Consider the following 22,164-nt stretch of genomic DNA (forward strand, 5'->3'; position numbering starts at 1 on the left):
AAGTCCTTCTAAACAGCTAGTTCCAAGTGATCACAACTGGCACAGAAGATGGACTATTTCCCACTTACGTTCAAACAATATCTGCTGCTATGTCAAGGATGTGGGCGGAAGGAAAAAAGAGGGAAGCGAAGAGAGACTCTTAAGGGTAAAGTATGTCATCAATGAAAACACTGGTCAACCCTTGAATGTCACTGCAGAGGTTGAACAGAAGGGCAAGAGGAAAGGTGAAATAAAAAGTCAGTGAAGTAGGAAATGAAACTTCTACTTGAAACACACCTACACTCTCACATACTCACACAAAATTATTGCCAATGGAGCAAGAGGTCCTCCAGAGACACTCGCTGGTATTGACTATAAAATGAAAGTGGATTCTTTACCCCCCAGTATAAGGGAGACAGTACACAAGAATATCAACAGCTATTCATACCAATCTATCTACTTCCTTAAAGCAAATGGTTTTTATATAAACAAAGCTCCAGAGTTTTGGAAAGTTTCTGCCTGCAAAGCCTCTGAAAATAACTCATCAGGTGATAAATAGCCCAGTTGAAAGCAACAGAATCATTTATGGAAGAAGCTAAAATAGAGAAAACCCAAACCAGCAAATAGCTAGGGAGTTTAGAACAATCCAGATTTCGTTCTTGTTTTCTAATTATCTTACTGGGAAACTAAACACGAGTTTTCCCAAAATTAATGACGTTATCTTCAAGGCCAAGCAGGGAGGCCATTCATCTACTTTTGCTCTGCCCCCAGTGGAGACAGATGACATCACAGCCCCCAGAGGGCAGGCACAGCCTTGGCTCAGGGAAGAGGAGCATGCACACAAAGATAGGGATTCCCTTTCCAACGCAATCCTCTTCCTCATTCACAAGGATGGCCGGTGCCTGCCTTGTTAAAAGTGTGTTCAAGGGAAGATGCATATCATATCTTATTTGCTGGGATAAAAACCATACCCTACCCTCTTATGCCTGTGGTTCATTTCTCAAGGCTGGGAACTCAGATAAACTGCCCATCCTCTCTCAGCCGGTCCCCATCCGTGGCCTGTGAACAGTCACCGCTAGAGCAGACCCCTCTCCCTGCTTTAGGCAGTTCCTCCCACAGAGGAGCCAAAAACAGCCAGAAAGTGCTGTTCCCTGATTGTAGGTGAAGCACATCTCCGAATAATTGAGCAAGTTTATATTCTTTTTTTTTTTTTAAACAGGGCCTCACCGTGTTGCCCAGGCTGGAGTGCAGTGGCACAATCATGGCTCACTGCAGCCTTGACCTCCCTGGGCTCAGGTGACTCTCTCACCTCAGCCTCCCGAGGAGCTGGGGTGACAGATGCACACAACCACGCCCAGCTAATTTTTGTATTTTTTTTTTTTTTCATAGAGACAGGGTTTCACCATATTGTTTGGTCTCAAACTCCTGGGCTCAAGTGATCCACCCACCTCAGCCTCCCAAAGTGCTGGGATTACAGGCGTAAGCTCCCACGCCCAGCAGTTTATTTTCTTTCCTGCTAGAAAACAGCGTCTTTTACGTGTTATCATTCACCAGCTCTGTGTAGTTTGGGCTCCTTGTGTTCTGAGGTACAAGCTGAAAAGATGAAGAAATTTCAACCCAAAGGGACTGCTCTGTTATAAAAGGTGAAACCTTTTCCCCCACCCCACCCCCCCAATGCCTGCTGAATGTTACAACGGAAGCACATCAATCAGATGAGGAAGACAAATTTCAGATTGGGGGTCACAAAGATTAGCTGACCCAGATGAAGATCAAGGAAGCCTAGAGTACAATGTGAACAAAAACTGCAGAAAATACTACAAGGGCCTCTGCTCTGAGCAGCAGAATTTTTAAAAAGAAGCTGATGTCTGTGTGTTTAAATCTCAGGAGATAGTTTAGTTTCCTGGCTTCTGAAAACATCAACTCTTCCTCCCCCATAGACTAGCTGGATAGGCTTTTACACAGTTAACAAGTAGTCAACTTTTGCCGGGGAGAAGGGGTGGGCACTGCAGTAGAGGTAATCTGCTTCAAGTAATCCAGAGATGTGAATGATTCGGAATTACAAGCAAATTAAGGGGAAACTCTCCTAATGGAAGACCATAAGGTCCTTTAAACAAGAGACAGATGTTTAAAATTTACATTTTTTTTTTTTTCCAGAAGCTTATTCATTACAAAGAATTCTGTCTCACTGGTTGTTTTGTGTGTTAGCAATACACTGTTTGCTAATGCGTACAACTCTCTTTATCTAAAAAAAAGAAAATACAACTTTAACAAACATTTGTAGACTGTACATACTGTGGCCCTGCTCTAACACCTGGGGATCCAGACCCGAACCAGATACTGAAGAGTCCACTATTGGGAGGTACAAAGACCACTCAAAAATGCTGCCAGCTGAATGAAGTTCTTACATACAAGTAAAAGAGCAAATGCTATTTTTGTTCTCATCTGCTGTTCCTTCAAGTCAGTGGAAATGCCTATGCTTTTTGTAGGTACATGTCATTGCTAAAGTTGGTGGGGACAAGTCTGAAAGTAAGCCAGCTATTAGCAACTGTGCTCACACAGGTTCTATCTTTAGTTGGACTGTGAAGAACTAAAAGTGTTGAAGTAAAAGTGTTAGACTCGGTAACCATCATTCTCAGTAAACTATCGCAAGAACAGAAAACCAAACACCGCATGTTCTCACTCATAGGTGGGAATTGAACAACGAGATCACTTGGACACAGGAAGGGGAACATCACACACCGGGGCCTATTGTGGGGAGGGGGAAGGGAGAAGGGATGGCATTGGGAGTTATACCTGATGTAAACGATGAGTTGATGGGTGCTGACGAGTTGATGGGTGCAGCACACCAACATGGCACATGTATACATATGTAACAAACCTGCACATTGTGCACATGTACCTAGAACTTAAGTATTAAAAAAAAAAAAAGACTCGGCAGCCTTCTGCCACTGTTTGGGGGAAATGTTGACCGAGAGGTGTAGAGGGGGAAGAGGATGAGGTGAAGCCAGTGCCCCAGGGGCTGCAGCTCACATGCTCCATGACTTCCAGGCATGTCACTCACTGGGGGACAGACTGCCTACACCAACAGATCACTCTTCAAATCAAACACCTTTTAAAAAAATTTATGGTAGGAAGGCAAACAAGCCCCTGTTAATGAATTTGTTATTAGAGGTTCCTTGGTCATAATAAAATATGTCAAATAGCATGCCTCATGTGATCATCTGAACACCTGAACTGTTGACTGAAGGAGGGGGAAAAAAACCACTCTACCATACTTGTTTTTTTATGATATTTCCTAGCACTGGGAAGGGCAGTATTTCTTTTTAACCAGTATGACAACCACCTGTGTAGGAATTACTCTCATCATGGTAAATATGTTGGAGAGTGGCTGTCTGAAAGTCTGGCTGCATTTAGCCCAAGTCTGTTACACGATGGTGCTCTCACACACAAACAACTCCAGGCACCTCAGCATCCACAGCCTTCCATGGCTGACATGGAGAGTCAGAATGGAAGCGGGGTGGCTAGGATGGCAGGCAAGGGTCCTGGGCTCAAATCCTTATTCTTCTACTTGCTGGCAGAGGGAACTTGGGCAAGCCACCTAACAATTTTGTGCCTCAGTTCGTTGTTTTTTTTAAATCTATAAAACAGAGATACCATATCTTTTAAGATTGCTAGGTGGGTTAAAGGAGTTTGTACAACATGTAAGGTACTTGAAGAACTATGAGTCAGACATCCTTCTAACTGTTGGCCATTATCTTTTAGAAGAAAGCACCCTTGCCCTGTCATACCAAGAAGGTGCCCAAAGTGTCCACTGTGTACCTCATGTCATATTGTAAAAAACTGTGTGTCTGCTCCTGCCACGATCTATAAGAAATTCAGGAGCTGCGGGCAAGGGCTAGGTCATGGTTCTCTTTGCATTAATAACACCAGACCCAGCAGAGTATCTAATATATAGTTAAATGTTTACTAAAGTGAACAATCCACAAAATAAATCACCAAAATAAATATGTAGATACATAGCATCTCCTACTTTGTGCTGATCTTAGTTTTGTTATTCATTCCATTGCCTCTATAAGCATTACGTAAAGAAAGTAGCTACCTCTGGTGAATTAAGCACCAAATGTTGCATTAGGGCCCAGCTCACAAAAATCACAACTACTGTTTGATCACTTAGATATATTCTACATGGGATGATAGCAGAGATATTCCACATGCCTCTGTTCTCACTATTAAAAGAAAAATGCCCTGCTTTTTATCTGAAATCCAAAACATCCATTTTAGTTGAAAGGACTGTTTTGTTTATTTTTCCCTCTGTTGCACAGTATGGGAAAGAGACACTTCACAAGAAAATAAGGTCATATTACATAGTGAGTTAATGTTGTTTTCCTAAGTGTAAATCCCTAACTTTCAAGTGGTTCACCAGTGCAACACCAGTCTGTTAGCCAAAATCTTGTATGTGCACCTAACAACAGTGTCAAAATCCATGAGGCAAAAACTAATAGAACAGTAAGGAGAAATAAGGAATCCACTATTATGGGTAGCGACTTCAATATCCCTCTAGCAGAAGTGGTTAGATCCAGCAGGCAGAAATCAATAAGGGACATAGTTGAGCTCTGGCAACAGCAGAATATACATTCTTCTTAAGCTCCTGTGGAACATTCACCAAGAGAGATCTCAGGGCCATAAAATATACCTTAACACATTTAAAGGAAGAGAAATCATACAATGCATGCTCTCAAACCACAATGGAAATAAACTAGAAATCAATAACAGAAAGACAGCTGAAAAATCCCCCAATACTGGAGAGGAAACAACACACTTCTAGACAACACATGGGTCAAAAAGGAAACTCAAGAGCAGTTAAAAATATTTTGAACTAAATGAAAATAAAAATACAACTTGTGTGGGATGCAGCAAAAGCAGGGCTTAGAGGGAGATTTATAGCACTTACTGAATATATTACAAAGAAGTGGCATCTAAAATCAATACTCTAAGCTTCCACTTTAGGAAACTAGAAAGAGAAGAGCAAATTAAGTGCAAAGTAAACAGAAGAAAGATTAAGTTATTCATTTTAGTTACTGTTTTGTGGTGTGCTGAGTATCTGAAAATTAGTCATCCACATGGGATAGCACAGGCATATTTCATTTTATAGAACTTCGCTTTATTGTGCCTCACAGATACTGTGGTTTTTTGTTTTGTTTTCTTTCTTTTTTCTTTCTTTTTTTTTTTTTAAACATTTAAAGCTTGCAGCATCTATCCAACAGGAAGCATTCACTTTGTGTCTCTGTATCACATTTTGGTTGGTAATTCTCACAATTCATTATTATTATAATATCTGTTATGGTGACCTGTGCTCAGTGATCTTTGATGTTACTATTGTAATTGTTTCGGGGTGCCATGAACCACACCCATAGAAGATGGCAAACTTATCTGATCAATGGAGCAGTCAGAACACACAACATTTATTGGTCATTTCTCCATCTCTCTCCTTCTCCTCAGACCTCCCTATTCCCTGGGACACAATAATGTTAAAACTAGGCCAATGAATAACCCCACAATGGCCTCTCAGTTTTGAAGCGAAAGGAAGAGTCGCATGTCTCTCTCTTTAAATCAAAAGCTAGAAATGATTGCACTTAGTGAAGTCTGCATGTTGTAAGCAGAGACAGGCCAAAAGCTAGGCCTCTTGCTCCAGACAATTAGCTAAGTTGTGAATGCAAAGGGAAAGTTCTTGGAGAAAATTAAAAGTGCCACTCCAGTGAACACACAAATGATAAGACAGCAAAATAGCCTTATGGTTGATATGGAGAAAGTTTTAGTGATCTGGAAAGAAGATCAAACCAGCTAAAACTTGCCCTTAAACCAAAGCCTAATTCAGAGTAAGCCCCTAGTTCTTTGATTCTGAGAGAGATGAAGAAACTGCAGAAGAAAGTTGGAAGCTAGCAGAGATTGGTTCAAGAGGTTTAAGGAAAGATGCCCTCTCCATAACATGAAAAGTGCACAGCGAAGCAGCAAGTGCTGACATAGGAGCTGCAGCAAGTTATCCAGAAGATCTAACTAAGACCATTGATAAAGGTGGCTACTCTGAACAACAAGTTTTCAGTGCAGATGAAATAGCCTTCAGTTAGATGATGCCACCTGGGACGTTTGTAGCTAGGGAAACAATGCCTGGCTTAAAAGCTTCAAAGGACAGGCTGATTCTCTTGTTAGGAGCTAATGCAGCTGGTGACTTCAGGTTGAAGCCAATGTTCATTTACCATTCAAAAATTCCAAAGTCCTTATGCTAAATCTACTCTGCCTGTCCTCTGCAAATGGAAGAGTGAAGACTGATTACAGCATATCTGTTTACAGTATGGTTTACAGAATATTTTAAGCCCACTGTTGAGATCTACTGCTTGGGAAAAAATATATTTCTTTCAAAATGTTACTATTCATTGACAATGTACCTGGGTCACCCAAGAGCTCTGATGGAGCTGTACAAGGAGATTAAAGTTGTTTTCATGACTGCTAACACAACATCCACTATGCAGCCCACGGATTAAAGAACAATTTCAAATTTCAAGTCTTAAGACCTACATTTTATAATGCTATTGCTGCCACAGATTTGTGATTCCTCTGATAAGTCTGGGTAAAGTAAATTAAAAATCTTGTGGAAATGATTGGCCATTTTAGATGTCATTAAGAACATTTGTAATTCACGGGAGTAGGTCCAAATATCAACAGGAGTTTAGAAGAAGTTGATTCCAACCCTGATGACTGGCTTTGAGGGGTTTAAGACTTCAGTGGGGGAAGCAACTACAGATGTGGTGGGAATAGCAAGAGAGAGAACTAGAATTAGAAGTAAAGCCCGAAGATGAGACTGAATTGCTGCAATGTCAATAATATTTGAATGGACGTAGAGTTATTTCTTTTGGATGAACAAAGAAAGTGGTTTCCTGAGATGGAATCTACTCCTGGTGAAGATGCTGTAAACATTGTGGAAATGACAAAACAGGACTTAGAGTATTCCATACACTTAGTTGGTAAGGCAGTGGCCGGGTTTGAGAGGACTGACTCCAATTTTGAAAGAAGTTCTACTATGAATAAAATGCTATCAAACAGAATCACATGCCACAGAGAAATCTTTCATGAAAGGAAGAGTCAATTAGCATGGCAAATTTCATCATTGTCTTATTTTAAGAAATTGCTCCAGCTACCCTAACCTTCAGCAACCACCACCCTGATCAGTCGGCAGCCAACAACATCAAGGTGAGATCCTTCACCAGCAGATTATGATTTGCTGAAGTCTTAGATAATTGTTAGCATTTTTAACAATACACTATTTTTAATTAAGGTATGTAATTTGTTTAGACATAATGCTATTGCACACTTAATAGAACACAGTATAGTGTAAACATAACTTTTATATGCACTGGGAAACCAAAAAGTTCATGTGACTCACTTTATTGTAATATCTGCTTTATTGTGGTGCCCTGGAACTGGACCTGCAATATCTCTGAGGTACACCTATACTTCTCAAACTTTTCCATCAAAACCCTCATAAAATGGAAAAGAGAGGGAACTCATACCTATCCCTCTAGTCTGGGAACACAGCCTGAAGTAACCCAATGGAAGTAAAAAAAATCACAATTTACATAAAGTCTTATCTTTTATTCTAAAAATTAACTTTGATATTTTTGTTTGTTTGAGGTGGAGTCTCACTCTGTAGCCCAGGCTGGAGTGAAGTAGCACGATCTCAGTACACTGCCACCTTCGCCTCCCAGGTTCAAGTGAGTCTCCTGTCTCAGCCTCCCAAGTAGCTGAGATTACAGGCACCTGCCACTATGCCGACCTAATTTTTATATTTTTAGTAGAGTTGGGGTTTCACCATGTTGGCTAGGCTGGTCTTGAACTCCTGACCTCAAGTGATCTGCCCACCTCAGCCTCCCAAAGTGCTGGGATTATAGGTGTGAGACACCACACCCAGACAACTTTGATATTTCAATCTTGCATCCTATTCATTAACATATCTAAGTTTGTTTTAATATAGAAAACAATGTTATGACTTGCCAGTTAAGTTCCTTTTTCATTCTCTCGTTGTTCCTGTGCCAGGTGTGGTCTGTGATTCCACATATGCCATGGCATACTCTATACTAGCACTCCCATTTGAGAAGGGGACATGAAAATATACAGTCTCAGTTCACCAGAATGTGGAGGATTGCAGGCCTGCCTCATGACCCAGCCCAATTCTTATAAAACACAAAGTTCCAGAAACAATAGGAGAGAGTATAAGCAGGTTCACCATGCCTTTCAGTACAGTGAGACCCAGTGCCCACCAGTCTCTGGCCAAGTGAGACAATGGCCAGAGACCAGGGAAAGAAACGTGGTAAGTAATCCTTCCCTTCAACACCACCTAGGTAGGAGGGAAGGCAAGGTCTCATTATGAGGGTTAGAAGTGATGGGTATCCACTGTAATACACTTTATCTTCCTGGTTCTGAATATTTTCTGCCTTAATTTTCTAGTGCAATAACACATTCCGACTCATAAGAGTGGTTCATTGTAGCCATGATCCTCAGATCAATGGAACAGAACAGAAACTCGACAGACAGACCCAAGTACTCCTAAGAATGTATCAAGTGACAAAGTGGGATTTGAGATCAGTGAGTGGAGAATAAACTATTCAAAAAATGATGTTAGAATAACTGGATCATTATTTGACAAAAAGACAAGTTAGATGTTTATCCCACATCTTACACCAAAATACATACCCAAAGAATTAAAATTTAGATTTGAAGGTAACTACATAAAGGTGTGAGGGGAAATCAGAGATCGAAGAGTCACAGAAAATCCTTTCTACCCCAAGACTAAGCATTATATAAAAGTGGAAATCATAAAGGGATTATGAACAGATTTTTAGTCCCTAAAGGTTCAAAACAAAAATCACACTTTTAGTAAACCTAAATACAACTCACATAAATTTAAAAGACAAGATGACAAAATATTTTCAGTGTGTATTTTAAAAAACTGCTTACAAATCAATAATAAAATCACTAACCTACCCAAAACATGGCCTAAGGATACAAACAGGTAACTCACAAGAAAATAAATTGAAATACTCAACCATGAAGCAGCATTCAATCTTACTGAAAACCAAAGAAATACAAATTAAAATAATGAGATACCATTTTGCCAACAGAATTAGCAAAGTCTAGAGAATGACAATGTTCACAATGAGCAAATTTGGCAATAAATAGGCATTCACACATAGACAATAGAAGTATAAATGTGTACAGCTTTTCTGTTGTCAAAATATATTGAGACAAAAAGAAGTGTAAAACTTTTGACCTAGTGATCAATTTCTGATGATTCATCTATAGAAAATAATTTTAGAATGCTGATAATAACTCAGTAGCAAGAATTTTCATTTCAGGTTTGAATATTTAAAAGCTTAAAGCAATCTATATCTCCATCAATAAGGGATGGATTAATAAGTGATAGAGTTGTATAACAGAATATATCCTAGCCATTAAAAATTAATAGTTTATAGATATATTTATATATGTTTGCCACAGAAATATTTTCCCCACATACTGTAAGCAAAAAGCAGATTTTAAAACAGAATCTAGCAATGTTGTGAAGGGAAAAAAACGACTCTACAAATATCTGTATCCTTGCCCAGAAAGAAGGCTGGTAGGACACCTGGTAGTTAAACCTAGTAAGAGGATGTGTCTGGTGAGTCAGTCTGGGGGTGTTTTTACACCGTTTGCAGATTCTGATTTCTGCTTCATTTTGGGAAAACAATGTGCAGGATTGAACTGAGGCTGGTGGAAAAGGAGCCTGTCGTGAAGAGCTCACACAGGGAGATGGCAGCAGAGGATGCATGTGTTCTACGTGTTCTATGAATGAGAAGAGGCCAGCCCAGGGGTGTGCTTGTTTCGAGGGTTTTCTTTGTTGGGGGAGGAGAGTGCTTGATGAGATTCAGAAAGAGCCCAAATCCAGAAGGATTCTCCATCTGTGTGATCTATGAGTTTACCTCACATTCCTAAAAACTGCTCAGGCCCCAGGCTTGCTTTCACTCCAGTTCAGGGACCTATGATTCATCCCTGAAACCCTAATTATAACACCCGAGGTCTGCTATGTGCAAAAAACATCTGTCATTGTTGAAATCTGCTGGCAGGGAGTGCATACAGCACGCAGACCGGCCTGATGATGCGATCCTCCATTGCAAATTTAAAACCCAGAAACCATCCCAAGGTGAGAAGGGTTCCAGCCCAAAGTTTTCAGCTGCGCTCACTGACAAATAAGATGGACAGGTTATGCACACCATAATTCATGTTGCAATTCCTCAGGGCTGCTGCCGTGGCAGAAGTTACAGATCTTAAGCTCTGTCAATAAAAAAAAAAAATCTCATAAATTTGAGTTTTCCTTGTTAGTTGCTAAGAACTGGGAGAGGGAAGGGAGGAAAGTATGTAATTGCAAACCCCTTGTTTATCAGCTTCAGCCGCTTTTGTGTGACCACATTACCTGAACTATTTAGCCAGTTAATCTCCTCTGCCTCTTGGAAGTACAGTAATTACAAAGAGAATGCCTCAGACCTGGTGAGAGATGACGAAAAAGAGTAAAGGTACATCTATCCTCTCAGCACCCAGGAGAATTGTTTACTGACCTCATTCAAAGTCAGAGTAAAACCCCTAAGGAACCCAAGCTGAAGATATGGTCTCATTGTAAGAATCTACTGTTTTAACCTAGAAGTACTGACTTTAAAAACAAGACAGAAAATAAACAAAAAACCAACCAACCAACAATAAATTCTCTCATATAAGCATTGGTTGTGCACCTAATGGACACGGTGGTAAATTTGGAGGTTTTTAAGGTGTATTTGGAGGTTTTTAAGCTTTTTAAAGTTTAACAGAGCATCAAGATGCTGCTTAGCAGCCTCAGCTACAAATTACAATGTCATATACTCTCCAAATCAGAACCGGCATTGCTATAACAACTGTGGTATATGCATGTATGCAAACAAACTACAAATAACCTGAGCTTATGGGAACATTGTTACTTATGAAACTTTTCCTTCAATTTTATTTGAAAGAAGGGTATTTGCACTTTGGAAGGCCGAGGCGGGCAGATCATTTAAGGTCAGGAGTTCGAGACCAGCCTGGCCAACATGATGAAACCCTGTCTCTACTAAAAATACACAAATATGCTGGGCGTAGTGGCAGGTGCCCATAATCCCAGGTACTTGGGAGGCTGAAGCAGGAGAATCGCTTGAACCCGGGAGGCGAGGTTGCAGTGAGCAGAGATCGCGCCATTGCACTCCAGCCTGGGTAACAAGAGTGAAACTCCGCCTAAAAAAAAATAAAAATAAAAACAAAAAATAAAAGAAAGGTTTTTTTCCCCCCTAAATATCATCAAGAAAAACAAACTTTAAAATATGTCTTATCTTGGGGGCCTTGATACTTACTTTATTTCACATTTGTTAAAGTCTTATTCACTAGGCTTGGTATGGTGGCTCATGCCTGTAATCCCAGCACTTCGGGAGGCCGAGGCAGGTGGATCTCTTAAGTCCGGGAGTTTGAGACCAGCCTGGCCAACACGGTGAAACCCCGTCTTTACTAATGAATACAAAAATTAGCTGGGCATGCATAGTACACAGCTGTAATTCCAGCTACTTGGGAGGCTAAGCAGGAGAATTGCTTGAACCCAGGAGACAGAGGTTGCAGTAATCTGAGATCATGTCACTTCACTCTAGCCTGGGCAACAGAAAGAGACTCTGTCTCCAAAAAAAAAAAAAAAAAAAAATTACATTAACTGGGGCCACAGATACAAAAAAAGTTTCTTTAATTAAAAGGAGTTCATTTATAAATCTATGCTAAAATTTTAGAAATTTGAGTTGAATAGACTGTGAAGAAAATATACAATTACCAAAACTTACTCAAAAAGTAGCAAATTTGAACTGACCACTAAAAAGGGAGCAGGCCAGAAGCTTCATAGCAATTTCTTTGAAGCCTTCACAAAACTGTTGGTTTCCCTGATACTTTGACTGGCAGAACACAAAAAAGATGAGATGCTTTAAAGTTTATTTTATAAAGCTGACATAATATTGATATCAAAATCTAAAAAAGAAAACAAAACCCCGAATACTTTATAATGGATCGGATCTAGCAGTATATACAGAGAATAATACCACACAGCCAAGAAGGGTTTGTTTCAAGAATTTAAAGGTGGCTTTAACATAATTGAGTCAATCGATGTCCTCAAAACATTTGGGGAAAAAACCCCACACATTATCACCTCCTGCTTTAAAAAACTAACAAAACAAAAATGCCGACTCTTTTAGTAAATTATGATGAGACACACATTTTAACATCATAAAGAATATATGTGTATATATACGTATATATAATCAAAAAGTCAGCTTCATGCTTAACTGTTAAATGCACAAACATTATCTGTAAAGCCATGAAAAATACAAGGAAATCTACTGCCTTTTAAGAAACCATGCTCTTAAAGTCCTGGTCTGCGCTATAAGAAGAGATTAAGATATTAATAATTTAATATTTAATAAAAGATTAAAATAAGTATTTAATAAGAGATTAAAATATTAAAAGAAAGGAGGCAAAGTTGTTATTATTCAAGCTTAAATGATCATCCACCTAGAAAACCTAAAGGGGATCAACTGAAGGACTATTAGAATTAACAAAACTCATTAAGATATAAATATAAATATAAATAAGATATAAATATGAAATTTATAGAATAAACGAGTGAACAAATTCACAGTAAGGGCAAAAATACAAAATAACAGAACCAAACTGATATTCCATAAACAGATTCCAATACTTAAGAATTTAGCATATGAAAATAAGCCAGGCGCAGAAAGATAAACTTCACATGTTCTCACTTATTCATGGCAGCTAAAAATGAAAACAGTTGAACTCATGGAGACAGAGTAGAATGATGGTTACCAGAGGCTGGAAAGGGTAGTGGGTGGTATGGGAGTAGAGGTGGTTAAAGGGTACAAAAAATAGTTAGAAAGAATAAGATTTAGTATTTGATAGCAGAACAGAGGACTATAGTCAATAATAATTTAATTTTATATTTTAAAATAGCTAAAAGAGTATAACTGGATTGTTTGTATCACAAGGGATAAATGCTTGAGATCACAGATGCTCCATTTACCTTGATGTGTTTATTACGCATTGCATATCTACATATCAAAATATCTCATGTGCGCTATGAATATATATACCTACTATGTATCCACAATAATTAAAAATTGTAAAAGTGTTGGAAGGAGACTTTAAAGAAGAAGAAGAAAGCATAGTGTGTCTCATTTGAAACTGCTAGTGGCCGGGCGCGGTGGCTCAAGCCTGTAATCCCAGCACTTTGGGAGGCCGAGACGGGCGGATCACGAGGTCAGGAGATCGAGACCATCCTGGCTAGCACGGTGAAACCCTGTCTCTACTAAAAAATACAAAAAACTAGCCGGGCGAGGTGGCGGGCGCCTGTAGTCCCAGCTACTCGGGAGGCTGAGGCAGGAGAATGGCGTAAACCCGGAGGCGGAGCTTGCAGTGAGCTGAGATCCGGCCACTGCACTCCCGCCTGGGCGACAGAGCGAGACTCCGTCTCAAAAAAAAAAAAAAAAAAAAAAAAAAAAAAAAAAAAGAAACTGCTAGTAAGGCAGAACTGAGATTTGAATCCAGAGTCTGTGAGAGTCCAAGTCTTGTGTGCTTAGTTCCTATGCGACAGTATGCCCCATTTCTTATCATTTTACAGAGAAACAATTTTCGTTGTTAAAAAAAAAAAAAACAGAATTGATCATATGAAGAAAATGGAATTTCAAACCACAGGGGGAAGAGTAGATTATTCCATAAATAGCATTTGAGACTACTAACTGGTCGACCGTTTAAAAAAATGAAAATGAGTTACATCTCACAACATACTCTAGAAAAATTAGAGATAAAATATTTCAACATACGAGACCACTAAAGAATTCTAAGAAAAAAAGAAAATATTGACTGTATCTTGGAATAAGAAAAGGTTTTTCTAAATATATAAGTAACGGTAGAAAGCTAATGGGGAAAGATGTATAGTTTCTGCTACATAAAAATAAAAACCTTAGGTATGTCAAAACACCATAAACAAAACAGTAGAAGATAAAAAATAAATGGGGGAAAATACTTGCAATATATGATTGAAAAGGGATTATTATTCTTTTCATATAAACTGTTATTATAAAACTCCAAGAAAAGGATGCTCAATCAATAAGGAAAACATTTTTAAAGGTTAAGATGCAAGTAGCAAAATGACAAACGTCCAACAAATTTACTGACCCTAACAAATACTAAAACGAAAACTGGGCTGAGTTCATTTTTCTCCAATCAACTTGGCAAATGTTAAATCTAACTTACAGTGTTATGGAAGAGTCGAGAAAGTGAGAGAAAAGGCCAATTTCTAGAAATTTATTCTAAATATTAAAAGCTGTGCCAAACATTTATGTACAAGAATGTCTGTTGTATTACTTATCTTCTTTGACTTTAGGCACTATAGATTTAATATATGCTTCTTATAAAAAATTAACCAATTCAGAGCAAGACACTCTACTATACATATAGTACTGGAACCTGCCCTTTAAATTTAGTGTATTGTGAAAACCCTTCATTACTTTATTTTATTTTTATTTTTAATGTCAGCTTTTATTTTGAGATTCAGGGGTACATGTGCAGGTTTGTTACATGGGTATATCGTGTAATTCTGTGATTTGGGGTACGATTCATTGTTACCCAGATAGTAAGCATGGTGCCGAATAGGTACCATGCTTTTCAACACTTGCTTCCTCCCTCCATCCCAAAGAAAACCTTTTTTTTTTTTTTTTTGAGACAGGGCCAGGCTGGAGTGCAGTGGCTCAATCATGACTCACTGCAACCTTGACCTCCTGGGATCCGGTGATCCACCAGCCTCAGCCTCGCCAGTAAGTAGCTGGGACTACAGGCATGCGCTACCACACCCCGCTAATTTTTCTTTTTTCTTTCTTTTTTTTTTTTGCAGAGATTGCGGGGAGTCTTTCACTGGGAGCTGCAGAGTGGAGCTGTTCCTATTCGGCCATCTTTGATCCAGCCACGGAGGGAGTCTTACTATGTTGCTCAGGCTGGTCTTGAACTCCTGGGCTCAAGTGATCTGCCTACCTCAGCCTCCCAAAGGGCTGGGATTACAGGTGTGAGCCACCTTGCCTGGCCAGAAAACCTTTTAATAGCTAAATCTTTTAAACAGCTACCTAGTAAATCATTGCACTGACATAGAAAAATAAAGGATTTAAGAAATCTCCTTAAATAATTGTAGCAGTGTGGTACTAGCAACTTGTTCTTACAAACAATTCAACAGTCACCATCTCCTACATTTTTCTTTGCACATTTCAACATGTATTCATGTAGGATATATCAAAAAGTGAAACTGATGACTCAGAAGTTATGCCCACTTAAAATTTGTAGCTATTGCCACACTGACTTTTTAAAAAATGTTGTATCAGTTAATATTCCCACAACAATGTGTGGAATATTCATAATAGTGACAAATAGGAAAAATCTATGCGGTCAAAGTGCTTCAAAATTCATTAAAATATATATAGTCAAGGGAATATTTCCCAGCCACTAGAAATATTATAGATGAATGTTTAATGACACAAAAAATGTTTGTTGGCTGGTGTGGTGGCTCACGCCTGTAATCCCAGCACTTTGGGAAGCCAAAGCAGGCGGATTGCCTGAGGTCAGGAGTTCAAGACCAGCCTGGCCAACATGGAGAAACCCTGTCTCTACTAAAAACTCAAAAATTAGCTGGAAATCACTTAAACCTGGGAGGCAGAGGTTGCAGTGAGCCTAGATTGTGCCACTGCACCCCAGCCTGGGCAACAGAGCGAGGCTCCATCTAAAAAAAACAAAAACAAAAACCAAAACACAAAAAACAACAACAAAAAACTATTATGAAAGATTAAGTTACAAAAACAAGTACATTAAACAGTGTGAACCCACTGGAATACATATACGCTTTTAAAGAATACTTGCCCTATCTATATAATAGTATAAGAATAGGATAAGAATAGATACTTATACTGTCTATATAATAGATAATACAAGTATAATAGATATTATACTATCTATATAATAGATACCTATATCTATAAAAGATCAATAGTATACTATAAAGAATAGATCCATCAAGTTCTAAAACAAAAAATCAGTTATCTTTCAGTGGTGGAAATATAGGTCATTAAAACACTCTCTTTCACTTGTCTTAATTTTCCAAGTGTTCTAGAGAAAAAATATGTTTTTGCAATTGTGAAGACATTAAATTATAATCTATTTTTTAAAAACAATAAAACACCATCCTGAAGACTACAAGTATTAGTGATGCAAGACTTTATATGCAACCTCCCTTGATTGTCATAATAAAAAATTTTTCGGGATTAACATGAATACCACCAAGTGTTTGCCAACTGAGTACCTCAGAGTATCCTGCACTGAGTCCCCAAGAGGTCATCAAATACTTATTGGTCCCTGCTGAGGCTCGGCCTGTGCTCAGAGGTGCCAAACACAGAGATGAGGAGGAAGAAGCTCTCAAACTGATAGAGGAGAGAGGTTAAGCACCAACCAACATTAATCCAAACCAGAACACAGTGGGGCCAGGGCTCTGCTACTGGGGTTCCCAGCCAGAAAAGTTAACACATTTCAAGATGAAAACTGGTGAAGCAATGGCAGCCTGCTTGTTACAAAAAGGGGTTCCGTCTTGAGGAAACCCTAACCAGCAAAAAACACTTCAAGGGTACAAACGCGAAGGTGAAGAAAACGGAAAGCCTTTCACAGTAAGGGAACAACAACAACAAAAAAATTTAAAGCCAAAAGTGCTGGGCATAGAACTCACTTAACTAGGGGAGCAGCTCCATGTGAAACAAATTTGCTTCCTCTGACTTAGAGCACTAGCAAAATACATTAAATTCCATCTCAATAAACTTCCAACTTTTTCTAAGTCCAGGTAGCAACTATTTATTTCTTAAGTCATACTCAGTACAACAAATGTGTAATCTTTAACAGAATTTACCATTTTACCCAGTTTTTACCTAGATTTTTAGTGTTATTCTAAAGGGAATGTGCCTTGAACTTGAAGAGCTCCTAAGAGATGGTCTAGATTTCTGGCTTTCTTGAGTCTATGAAAGATTTTTATACTTGACATTTCCTAAGGGGAAGAAAAGGCTAAACAAAACCAAAAGCCATCGTATAAGTCTCCCAATCTTCCTCTATCTAGGTGCAATCTTAAACATATTAGCCCTTTAGCAGAGAACTATGTTCATATTTTTAAATTAGGTGATTAAAAATATTTGAAACAGCAGCAAAACAATGGTCAGCTTTTGGCAATCCAAAGGAAAAGGTGATATGATTAGTACTGGTAAGCTTAAGTTTAATAACTTAGGGTCATTACATTTTCCATGGATAAAGAACAAGAACACTTAAAATTAAGAGGTCTCAGTGAGAGGGCTAACTCTGTCCTGGTCAGCAAGACAGGCCTTAGAATTGCCTTTAATAACAGCTGGTAAATTCACGGTGGCATTTACAAACGTCTGAACGTACTTTAGGTAAGATGCAATTGGTTAAGCCAAACGTTTCCCTGACAGCAACTGACTGAAAAGCAGTGGTTCTCCAAGTGTCCCTTCTGCCCTCTCCCCATCAGCAACATAACTACACCTGGGAACTTGTTAGACAGGCGAAACTCCCACCCACAGAATCACAACTGCAGCAGAGAGGGCCTGGCAATCCATTTTAACCAGCCCTCCAGGTTATTCCAATGTAAGGCCTGCTGTAGAAGATACTACAGAGGTCTTGAGTATGACATCAAGCACAACATGCTTAATTCAGTGTGTACAAGCCATTTTCATTTCCGTTCACCAAACCTCCTCTTCCCGTTGCCCATCCCTTTTAGAGGGCAGTGCAAAGAGTAGGACTTTGTTCAAGACACACTTTGAAAAGGTCCTTAGATAGGCCTAATGGAAAAGTCATCTATTTTTCATGTTACCACAGTAACAGTAACAAGAAGCATCATTTATTCCTATAAGAAAAGTCCCCATTGCAGGGGACATTGAGTATTTACAGAAGGATCACTTCATCCTGAGGAACCCAAAATCTGGAAAAGCAAATATGGAAAACTCAGCCTCCAAGGCTTCCATATTCACCTTTACAGCCCATGTTCTAAGCGAACACTCCCTAATTACGGCTGCCCAATACGGAAAACATGTGTCCTAGGAAAACCTCCACTGTCTACTCTGAAAGACATCACGTCCAGTAACAGAGAAAACGAATGTCTTATTTCAGTTCCCATACTGGTCCCTCAGTCTTGACTTAAACAGGGAAGGTGATCTATTTCGCCTCTGCCCATCCTTAATGCTACTTCGTGTCCTATGACATCATTCTTTAGGTCCACATTCAGTCCTTACTTATGGGAGTTGCCATAAAAATAATAAAGCTTATCTCTGGATTATAAAACCCATTTTTGTATCATAAAATCAATTGCATTTTGTGTGCAGTCCTTATTTTTTTTTCATAAATAGCTTCCATATTTACCATCTCATTTGAGTCTTACAACAGCTTATGAGGTGGGCACAGTTTTATTATTCCCACTTTACGGACGAGAAAACTGGAACTTAGTGCTAACCTCCATAAACAACTGATCGTTGAATATTAAAGAGGAGATACAAACGCTTTGCATAAAAAAATTAAAGAATTCATGATGTCTAAAAGAACCTCCAGATTTGCTTGAATTTGTCATCGGCCAAATAATATTCACCAGAAATTACCTAGGTAGGTTTTTAGGTTGGGTGATATTTTTCTAAGGAATGGTAAAGAGCCTGGAGATGAGATAAATGAAAACCTACAAACTCTCCCAGTTATACAACTCATATAACCTGCAATGATGTCTGGAATTCTATGGGGTTCAAAGTAACAACAACGACGACGATGATGATGATGATGATGATGAGATTAAGCTCTTACTACATACCAGGTATATATATTTAATATATACATTAAATATATTCAACAACCCTGTTAATATCCCCATTTTGCAGGTGAGAAAAACAAGGCACAGAAAAGCTAAGTAACTTGCCCAAGATGACACATCTTGCTCTGTGAACACAGAGGAGGAAATGTAACTGGAAATGCCAAGCCCCTGTGCGGTCTGCCTGCCAGTGATGGAAACCTGACATGGGAGGGCAGCCACCACAGGAACCTGGATTATGTTTCCAGTGTTGCCATGTGGGCAACAGTCTTCACATTCTCTTACTCAAAACATTAATCAATGCTTAGGTTCCAAGTAATCAAACATTAACTGAGACTCCTAACAGCCTGTTCCTTCTCAGATTAGGCCCATGAAGGTTTCCTAGATCTTGGGTAGCGATGCAACACCGGTTAACTCTCCTGGAACTGCCTTCAACTATTTAAGAAAAATCAGAGGGGAAAGCAGCTTTGGAGGAAACGTGCAAAGTAAAGCTATATGTGGGAGGCAGCAGTTCTAGTAAATGCACAGAACTCACAGATCTGATTTTTCTTTTAAAGACATGTAAATAAAAAGGAGTCCTCACTGGTATAAATTACTCCTGCCTTTTTTTTTTCCTCCACTTTTTTCAACTGCGCACATTTTGGAACTGTGTGAACCAGCTCTTACATATTGATCAATCTTTTAAAGTTTATACATCATTTTCTTAAGGAAGGAAACAAAGATCAAGCTGAAAAGAATATTCAGGCAAAGGAGAAAAATCACACGATGAATGAATGCAGTCTTCGTGGGCGAGTATTCTGGGATGGCAGCGTGGGGTATAGGGACAACTTTCAAACACTTACTCAAATGTGCTTAGCCTCATCATTTCCTGCCTCTAATTTTTACCGAATAACCACCTTGAGATCCCAGGAATTCAATAGGAAACTCAATTGAACAGCAAGTTCCAGGGTATTCCACATAATCTCTCTTTAAGGCAAAGTCCCAAAACTGAGAGATGGGACTATAATCACCACAAGTTAGGTGACTTTTCATATTCATATTCCTTCCATGTTCTTTGACAATCCTGGTCCAACTACTTACTAATTGTGGACCCTGTGTGCTTTACTTTCCTCTGCTATATAATGAGTATAATATTAATACCTTCTTTATCAGGTTGGTGTGAAAACTGAATGAATAAATGTAAAGCACTTGGACTGTGTCTGACACAGAGTAAAATGCTCGAATAGTGTCAGCTGTTATTATTACTACTACTTACTACTATTATTTGCAAAAACACTACAAGGGATAATTATATCCAGGAAGCTTCCCTTGTATCGGTAATGTTTTATTGCTTTTTCTAAAATTTAAATCAGAGCAACAGTCAATACATGCACACAAAAAAGGCAATTATTCAAAAAAGTGGGGGAAAAGCCTCCCATACCCATGTCACCTGCTGGTGAGTTTCAGGTAAGGGTGTAGCTGGGAGCATCCGGTTCCAAGACTGCCTTGTATTTCTCTTAGAGGATGCCTCCCCTTCTGCTGCGGTTTTTAATCAGCGTTTCTAGGGCAGGGTTGCAGGCGGGGTCGTGAACCCCCTGGAGTTGAACAGGGAGCTGGGTGAGGCTGCGGCTCTGGGCATTTCTGGTGAGGGGTTCCACGGCTTTCCACAGACTCTAACGACCCTGTAGCGAGCCGCATGCTATACAGGGTTAAACTCGCGGCATATCGAACGAACAATTGACTTCACGGAAAACTGTAGCAATAACCGGGACACCTGCACTGTTAATCAGCTATCTCAACACCAGAGAGAACCACCAGCACAAGGGGCAAGAGCTGGCCAGGCGGCGCAAGGCGCTGCGCCCTCACTGCGTCCAGACAGACCTGTGAACTTCACCGCCAAAGAACTCACCGCTCCGCAGACCCGACCCGGGAGAGGGGTTCAACTTCCCCTCCCCTTCCCCATCCCTCCTTCATTGGCAAGGACATACTCAAAGGAAACTGGCAACGCTCCGCCTAGGGTTTCGCTCCTGCCCTCGGCTGACACCGAAACCACTTCTCCCAGGGAAGTTAATTAAAGGAACCATTAATCCGCACAAAAATCCAAAACCTACCCCCAAAGCTCAAGAGCCCTGAAAGGAGATTGAGGGCGCCTCTGCGGATCGTGAACATCTCTGCTTGTCGCTGGGGCTTAGGGGTGGGCAGGGGGTGCCAAAGGGGCGCAGGCAAGACCCGGCCAGAGCGTCAGACGCCGGCCCCCATTCCGAGGCAGCCCAGTCTACACGCCAGCGATGCCGGCTGAGCCGGGCTTGGAGGCGGCCAGGTAAGCAGGTAGGTGTAGGCATGTGTCTGAGCAGACACACAGCCGCGGCGGATTAAAGTTCAAGCCGGTTCACACTCCGCTTCCCCTTCCCAGGCGTTCTCAGGCACGGCCCAGGCAGCCACTTTCCCGGGGAAGCCTGGGCGCTCGACCGGACAGTCCCCTCTTTGTCATTCTTAATGACTCCCCTTGCCTCCCAGGCGCCAACCCATTGAGACTATTCGCCTCTCTCCACTCTCCCAGGCTGGCGCAGAAACCCCCGGAAAGGGGAGCTCGGCGGGGACCTGGGGAAGCAGGGTGTCGCGGGGCGCAGGGGGCGCCGCAGCCAGAGTACGTACCCAGCGCGAACAGGGCGAGCTGTCCAGCCGAGGGGACCATTTTACGGGCGGGCGGGCAGCAGGCGCTCCAGCCTCCTGCCCTACCTGCGGTGCCCGAGTGGCGGAGCGGCGCCGCGGTGCGGGGGAATAAGGCGCAGACCAGGCCTGCCCCCGGCGCGGGCGGGCGGAGGGAGGACCGAGCGACTCTCTGCTGGCACTGGCCCCGCAGCGCTGCCCGCCGGGCGGAAATAGGCGGCTACCGTCACCTCCTCGCCACTCGGCGACCGGGGCACGGCTGACCCCCCCTCCCGCCCCGATGGGGGTGCCCCCCAGAGGGCACAGAGGGTGGGGGTTTGGGGTAAGGGGCGGGGACGCTGAGTGCACCGAGCAGGGCGCGGGCTGCTGGGCGGGGCGACCTGGGATCCCAGAGCCTGGCGGCGCGAGCTGGGCACCCGGGCCAAGGAAAAGGCAGGAAGCGCCTGACTTCAGACACCACCCCCGACTGTCAGCGCCGTGCGGCAGCAGACTCTAGCGTGCGGGGTCGGCGCGCGCCG

The 22,164-nt window shown here is 40.9% G+C and overlaps 1 protein-coding gene across 6 annotated transcripts in view; it reads right to left on the minus strand.

The window, feature by feature from the left end:
- TGFA (transforming growth factor alpha) overlaps nt 1-21,910 on the minus strand; it is a 108,304-nt gene extending 86,394 nt beyond the window's left edge. For 3 of the 6 annotated variants that reach the window (XM_025353899.1, XM_025353895.1, XM_025353898.1), the window contains exon 1: nt 21,632-21,910. In XM_025353899.1, coding sequence (XP_025209684.1) covers nt 21,632-21,671 — 40 coding nt within the window. In that variant the 5' untranslated portion in view covers nt 21,672-21,910. Of the gene's footprint in view, nt 1-21,087 lie in introns of all 6 variants that reach the window. The other 3 variants (XM_025353894.1, XM_025353893.1, XM_025353897.1) reach the window with 2 other exon arrangements.
- Nucleotides 21,911-22,164: the final 254 nt, after the last annotated feature.

This window comes from Theropithecus gelada, chromosome 13 (assembly GCF_003255815.1).
Source record: "Theropithecus gelada isolate Dixy chromosome 13, Tgel_1.0, whole genome shotgun sequence".
Lineage (NCBI taxonomy): Eukaryota > Metazoa > Chordata > Mammalia > Primates > Cercopithecidae > Theropithecus > Theropithecus gelada.